The sequence below is a fragment of the Tupaia chinensis genome, unplaced genomic scaffold (genome assembly GCF_000334495.1).
Source record: "Tupaia chinensis unplaced genomic scaffold, TupChi_1.0 Scaffold145814_1, whole genome shotgun sequence".
Taxonomy (NCBI): Eukaryota; Metazoa; Chordata; class Mammalia; order Scandentia; family Tupaiidae; genus Tupaia; species Tupaia belangeri.
The window spans coordinates 2,023,546-2,030,592 of record NW_006205672.1 but is presented as its reverse complement, the minus strand read 5'-3'; the positions used below and the strand labels follow the sequence as shown (position 1 = coordinate 2,030,592).

The following is a 7,047-nucleotide window of genomic DNA, read 5'->3' as shown; positions in this document are numbered from 1 at the left end:
ATGGGGGGAGCCCCAGGCGGGCGGGGTGGTGCTGTAACGCCTCCTCGGGCCCTGCCTTTGGTGCGCAGGCCCCGGCTGTGTCTGCTGCTGCTGCTGCTGTCCCTCCCTCAGCTCTGCCTGGATCAGGAGGTGAGCAGTGAGCGCGGCGCCCACCTGCCCGCGAACTTCTGTCCCCGACCTCCCGCCGCCTCCATGGCCCACAGCCTCTGCTAAGCCCCTCCCTTGTGCTTGGCCACTTCCCCAAGTCCTTGCCACGTAACACCAAGTTCTGGTCCTGCCTCCCACTGAACATGACCTTGAGCCCGTAGCAACTTGTTGAGCCTCCAGCCCGGGACTAGATACTCTGGTCAGCTCCCTCCGCCGCCATTCTAATCCAGTCTGACCTCTTTCTTTACGCAGGTGTTGTCTGGACACTCTCTTCAGGCACCCCCAGAGGAGGGCCAGGGCCCTGAGGGTGTCTGGGGACCTTGGGACCAGTGGGCTCCGTGCTCCCAGCCCTGTGGGGTGGGAGTGCAGCGCAGGAGCCGAGCATGCCAGCTCCCTACAGCCCAGCTCCGACCGGGCCCGGCCCTCCCTCCCAGGCCCCCACGACATCCGGAAGCCCTCCTTCCCCGGGGTCAGGGCCCCAGACCCCAGACCTCCCGGGAAACCCTCCCCCTGTACAGGCCACAGTCTCGGGGGAGGGGTGGCCCACTTCGAGGTCCTGCTTTCCAACTAGGGAGAGAGGAGACGCAGGAGAGTCAAGGGTCCCGGAGGTGAGGCTCTGAGGGAAGAGGTGGGCCCTGGGCAAGGGTCAGGGCTTGGCATGGAAGACAGGAGCAAAGGCCGCCTGGCACAGGGAGACTTACCTTTGCTGCCAGAAAGTAGACTGGGAGAGGGCCAGAGATGGCCAGAGCTCTGACCCCTGGTCTGCAACATCTTCTCAGATCCCGGATTCGAGACCCCATCAAGCCAGGAATGTTCGGTTATGGGAGAGTGCCCTTTGCATTGCCTCTGCATCGGAACCGCAGGCACCCACGGAGGCCACCCAGATCTGAGCTCTCCCAGACTTCCTCTGGAGGGCAAGAGACCCTGCCATCGCTGACTGCCAGAGCAGAGCCATCCTCTGCACACCACCGCCCCCAAACTCAGATCCCTCCCACAGAACCGGCTGCCTATCCCTCACCTCCCACAGCAGAACCTCCAAGTCTCCAAAATGCTCAGACAGAGATGGCCCCCAGAGGCAGGCCTTCCCCCACCGAGTCCCACCCCAGAGCCCAGGCCTCACCAGCCCCCTCCTCTGCAAGGAGTGGCTCCTTCCACCTGTCCCCTCAGCCCAGAGCGCCAAGTTCCCAGGGCTGGGCCAGTCTCCGAGGAGCAGGGAGAAACCCTGGTTCTTTCCCTTCTGTCCCTCGGGGCCAAGGCCAGCAGGTTCGGGGGCACTGGAGACCTGGGGGGGAGTCCCCGATGGAGTCTGCCCGCCCGCCTGAGGGCTGGCTGCCTCTTCTGAGTGGCAGTCCCCAGGCCAGCCCCCTCTGGAGCCTCTTTGCTCCCAGCAGCCCTGTCCCAAGATGTTCTGGGGAGAGCGAGCAGCTGAGAGCCTGCAGCCAAGCGGTGAGTCCCCTCTGGACTTGTCCCCACCTGGACTGCCGGCTCTGCAGCCCTCATACCCAGTTCTGTGTCCTCAACTTGTCTGATCTAGACCTGAGGGAGGAGGGCCTGGGCGCTCTCCCATAGTCCTCATCCTCCCCCTGCTCCCAGATCCAGCCCTGACCCACAGCCCCATTTTCCTCCCCAGCTCTGACTTTGTGTCCCCGCCCCCAGCCCTGCCCCCCTGAGCAGCCAGACCCCCGGGCCCTGCAGTGTGCAGCCTTCGACTCCCAGGAGTTCATGGGCCAGCTCTACCAGTGGGAGCCCTTCACCGAAGGTGAGCAGCTCAGCCGGCCAGGGCAGCCTGGTGATAGCGGGTGTCCTAGCCAATTTTGTTGTAATAACAAAAAATACCTGAAACTGGGACCAGTAGATGGCATAATGGTTACATTGCTGGACTCCCACATAGCTGACCATGACCACAGTTCAAGTCCCAGACCTGGCAGCTTAAAACTCACACCAGGCGCATATGCATGTGTGCCCAAAATTCCGAGAGGAGATTGAAGGAGAAGGGATCATGGCGTGGCCATCTCCCCTGGGAGAGGGTGGTTTCTCGCTTTCTGTCTCTCCAGTGAGCATGTACGCCATATAGCAGGAAAAAAAAAAAAAAAAGAAAGAAAAAGAAAATACCTGAAACAGATGACTTCTAAATATAGAGGTTTATGTGGCTCACGGTTTGGAGGGCCAAGGTCCAGGGGCCACATCTGGTGGGTGTCTTGCCGAGTCCCAATCATGCCGTGATGGTGAGAGCAGAGCAGCTGTATCCTGTGTGTTTCTGTCCTGGTCCCCCTTCCTCCCATTAACCCAGCAGGACTCAGTTGGGGAGCCCTGCCAGTCCTAATGACCTTAATCCTAATCTCTTCCCAAAGGCCCACACCATAATCCATAATCGGGTCAAGTTTTCACTGTCTTAATCCCATTATGATGGCTCTGCACATGACAATGACAGAGGCAGCCTGAGGAAGCCACACAGCTAATATAAGAAAATTCCCCTGGGAATCTTCCACCGCGACCCCCACTAACCAGCCTCATACCCTGTCTCAGTTCAGGGCTCCCAGCGCTGTGAACTGAACTGCCGTCCCCGCGGCTTCCGCTTCTATGTGCGTCACACCGAAAAGGTCCAGGATGGGACTCTCTGTCAACCTGGAGCCCCAGACATCTGTGTGGCTGGACACTGTCTGGTGAGGCAGGATGGGGTGTGCACACACACACACACACACATACACACACATGTGCACACACAGCCCTTTCATTCACCAGTACAACGCACCATCAGAATCAGGTGGCCCAGGGGCAGTTCTCACCTGGAGGTGACCTGTGGGACAAAACCTGCTGGGGTGGGCCGGCAGGGAAGCGCTGTCACTCACAGCAGGACAGGTCTCTGTCACTCACAGCACAAGCAGGACAGGTAGTGAGCCCAGGGCCCCCAGCGGACCAGGGTGGGTGTGAGGCGGTGTCTGGCTTTCGTGTGGCCTCTGCCTCACCTCACTCTCCCCAGAGCCCCGGCTGTGACGGGATCCTTGGCTCTGGCAGGCGTCCGGATGGCTGTGGAGTCTGCGGGGGTGACAATTCTACCTGCCGCCTCGTTTCGGGGAACCTGACTGAGCGGGGCGGCCCTCTGGGCTATCAGAAGATCCTGCGGATTCCTGCAGGAGCCTCCCGGCTGCAGATCGCCCAGCTCCGGCCCAGCTCCAACTACCTCGGTAAGCCCCGGTTCCCAGGTCCCCTGACCCATTCCACGTCCTCTGGGTTCTGGCCTCCACGCCCACTCAGCACAGTTGTGGAGGCAAATGAGAAGTCGGGGGGCAGGGGGCTGCGGCTCCCCTGTGGAGGAGTGAGGAAGCTGAGCCTGCTGGGGAGTCCCGGCTCTGCGTGGGCTCTCCTGTAGGTGAGGTGGGGGAGCAGGGCGACTAACCAGGGCTGCCCCCTCTGCCTCCAGCACTTCGAGGCCCTGGGGGCCAGTCCATCATCAATGGGAACTGGGCAGTGGACCCCCCCGGGTCCTACGTGGCCGGAGGGACTGTGTTCCGATATGACCGTCCCCCTCGCGAGGAGGGCAAGGGGGAGAGCCTGTCAGCAGACGGCCCCACGACCCAGCCTGTGGACGTCTATGTGAGCCGGGGCCTGGGGTCAAGGGGGAGAGAAGTGGCTGGCGCCCCGTCACCCCAACATTCATGGCCTCTGCTTCTCCCCAGATGATCTTTCAGGAGGAAAACCCTGGTGTTTTCTATCAGTATGTCATCTCTTCACCTGCTTCAGTCCTCGAGAACCCCACCTTAGAGCCTCCTGTCCCCCAACTTCAGCCTGGTGAGACTGAACCTCAGACCAGGAAGGAAGAGGGGGAAGCCGAGGAGCTGGAGGCAGAGTGGGGCGTCTGATCTGCCCGCTCGCCTCCCCCTGCAGAGGTTCTGAGGGTGGAGCCTGCTTCAGCACCCCGACCTGCCCGGACCCCAGGCACCCTCCAGCGCCAGGTGCGGATCCCTCAGATGCCTGCCCCGCCCCACCCCAGAACACCCTCGGGGTCTCTGACTGGATACTGGAAACGCGTGGGACACTCCGAGTGCTCGGCGTCCTGTGGCAGAGGTGAGGCTCCTCACCTGTCTTCCCGGCAGTGCACCAGGCCTGGCATCCTGGACGGCAGTCCTCGCCACCGCAGCGGGGCCCTGCTGGCACTGGGGCCTGAGCCGTCCGCCTCCGGGGCCACTCTCTCGCCCTCTTCAGGTGTTTGGCGCCCCATCTTCCTCTGCATTTCTCGGGAGTCGGGAGAAGAACTGGAGGAGCACAGCTGTGCTGTGGGTGCCAGGCCCCCCACCTCCCCTGAACCCTGCCATGGTCCCCCGTGTCCCCCATAGTGAGTACAACTACAGGAAGGCTGTTCTGGGCCATTCTGTCCTAATAACAATACTCAGTTGGGTAATTGGAAAGATTAGAGGTCCCCTCGGCTCCCGGTTTGGAAGGCCAGGGGCCAAGGGCGTGGTCCGCGATTCACAGGGGGACCTGCTACCCCATCCCCTCGCCTCATAAACCCACCAGGACTCAGTCCAGAGGCCTTCCCTAACGCCCCACCTTTCAACACCTTTGATCCTTTCATTGGATCAAGTTTTCACTTGACCGTTTTAACAGGACAGGTCTCTGTCACTCACAAATCCTGTTAGGACGGTCAACACATGACGGGGGTGGGTAGTCGACTCCAGTGGAGGGTCGGGTGCTGGGAACACAGCAGCGGTCCCAGGCTCTCACTGGGCTCTGCACACCACATGACACCTCTTGGGTGCTGAGAGACACCGACAGGCAGCCTGAGCCCCCACAGACCCAGGCTCCCCCACGCCTGGCGCGGCTTCCCTCCACCTCATCTTGCCCTGCCTGCCCGCAGCTGGGAGGCTGGCGAGTGGACGTCCTGCAGCCGCTCCTGCGGCCCTGGCACCCAGCACCGCCAGCTGCACTGCAGGCAGGAGTTTGGGGGCGGCGGCTCCTCCGTGCCTCCGGAGCGCTGCAGCCACCTCCCTCGGCCCAACGTCACCCAGCCTTGTCAGCTGCGCCTCTGTGGCCACTGGGAGGTGGGCTCCTCCTGGAGCCAGGTGAGTGGCTGGGCATGGTGGCTCCGAGGGTGAGGAGGGTCCCGGAGGGGTGGGCACCCAGGAGCTAGGGACTGGTTTTTCCGACTTCCTTCAGCCGGAACTTCTTTCAGACAAGACTCAGGTGAACCCTCACATATAAAAGTCAGACGAGGGACTGAAACCGGGAGGGGGAGCCCAGACCCCTGCTCAGCCCTTCGTCCATGCATGACACCCCATCCGGCTGAGCTGGGCTCAGAAGCCGGCGCGCGGGGGCTGCTGGGAGAGCGGTGAGCCCAGCTGCTGGGGTGGCCCTGCCCCTGTCCCCTCAGTGCTCCGTGCGCTGCGGGCGTGGCCAGAGGAACCGGCAGGTGCGCTGCGTGGGCAACAACGGAGACGAAGTGAGCGAGCAGGAGTGCGCCTCAGGCCCCCCGCGGCCCCCCAGCAAGGAGGCCTGCGACATGGGCCCCTGTACCACGGCCTGGTTCCACAGCGACTGGAGCTCCAAGGTGGGCCCCAGACCCCGCAGCCAAGGCCCGTGTCCCTAGCGAACTTTCCAGGACCCCTCGGAGCCTGTCCACTGCTCAGTGGCCATTTCCTGGGCACGCGCTGTGTGCCTGACGCTGGGAGCCCAGGTATGGAAGGACCACTTACACTGGGGTCCTGGACCCAAGGTTCCCCTTACTTGGCTGATGCCCCCGGGCCATTCCCAGTTGCCAGGACCAGGACCCAGGCACTTGCTTCCTCGAGCCCCCACCCTCCTGCTCGTCACCGGCAGCCTCCTCCATGCAGGCCACTCCTCTCCACAGTGCTCGGCCGAGTGTGGGACGGGCATCCAGCGCCGCTCCGTGGTCTGCCTGGGGAGTGGGGAGGCCCTCAGCGCAGGCCAGGAAGCAGCAGGAGCAGCGACTGGAGAGCAGAGCTGTCCTCCAGGAAGCCGCCCCCCCGACATGCGCGCCTGCAGCTTGAGGCCCTGTGAGATGACCTGGTGCTGGTACACGGGGCCCTGGGGCGAGGTGAGCAGAGAGCCTGGGCGGGCCGGCAGCGGGTGCCATCCCTGGGGCTCCACGCGGACAGCCGGGACTGATCTCTTCCCCACCCTTCCCGACGACAGTGCTCCTCAGAATGTGGCTCTGGCACACAGCGGAGGGATGTCATCTGTGTGTCCAAACTGGGGACTGAGTTCAACGTGACCTCTCCCAGCAACTGTTCCCACCTGCCCAGGCCCCCTACCCTGCAGCCCTGCCAGGGGCAAGCCTGCCAGGACCGATGGTTTTCTACTCCCTGGAGTCCGGTGAGGGCCTGGCTCCCTAGCCCTCCAGGGTGGGGGGGGGTCCTCTCACTGCACCCCCTCCAAGTCTGTGTGCCCCAGGATAAGCCCAGCTGAGGTTTAACTCGGTCCCACTTCGTATAGACTTGGAGGGCAGGTGGGCTCTCTCCGTTGGGGATGTGGTCACGTCCCAGAAGAATCCCCCCCACTGCCTTTCAGAGGGGGAGGCGGTGGCCTAGGGTTAAGTACAGGGGTTAAAGGACAGGCAGAGGTCTGATATGGTAGCTGGGGTCCCCCCAGTGTTCTCGTTCCTGCCAGGGGGGTGTACAGATGAGGGAAGTCCAGTGCCTGAGTGCCAACCAGACCCTCAGCACCCGATGCCCACCTCACCTGCGGCCCTCCAGGAAACGACCCTGTAACAGCCAACCCTGCAGCCAGCGCCCTGGTAAAGAACCCCCTCTCCCCACCCCGCAGTAAGTGGAGTTACCTGAAGTGTGGGCGGGGGTGAGAAAGGCCCAGTGGGAGTGGGCAGCTCTTCCAAACGGACGGGGCTTGGTGACTGGCTTGTGCCCACCGCCGCCTCTGTCCCCAGAT

The 7,047-nt window shown here is 62.9% G+C and overlaps 1 protein-coding gene across 1 annotated transcript in view; it reads left to right on the top strand.

The window, feature by feature from the left end:
- Window positions 1-7,047, top strand: part of ADAMTSL4 (ADAMTS like 4) — a 7,939-nt gene continuing 892 nt past the window's right edge. The window contains exons 1-15 of the mRNA XM_027768273.1: window positions 1-129; window positions 400-755; window positions 927-1,593; window positions 1,804-1,906; window positions 2,674-2,810; window positions 3,128-3,332; window positions 3,569-3,741; window positions 3,825-3,936; window positions 4,033-4,212; window positions 4,351-4,480; window positions 5,003-5,207; window positions 5,516-5,692; window positions 5,993-6,199; window positions 6,298-6,477; window positions 6,754-6,898. Coding sequence (XP_027624074.1) covers window positions 1-129; window positions 400-755; window positions 927-1,593; window positions 1,804-1,906; window positions 2,674-2,810; window positions 3,128-3,332; window positions 3,569-3,741; window positions 3,825-3,936; window positions 4,033-4,212; window positions 4,351-4,480; window positions 5,003-5,207; window positions 5,516-5,692; window positions 5,993-6,199; window positions 6,298-6,477; window positions 6,754-6,898 — 3,106 coding nt within the window. The remainder of the gene's footprint in view (window positions 130-399; window positions 756-926; window positions 1,594-1,803; window positions 1,907-2,673; window positions 2,811-3,127; window positions 3,333-3,568; window positions 3,742-3,824; window positions 3,937-4,032; window positions 4,213-4,350; window positions 4,481-5,002; window positions 5,208-5,515; window positions 5,693-5,992; window positions 6,200-6,297; window positions 6,478-6,753; window positions 6,899-7,047) is intronic.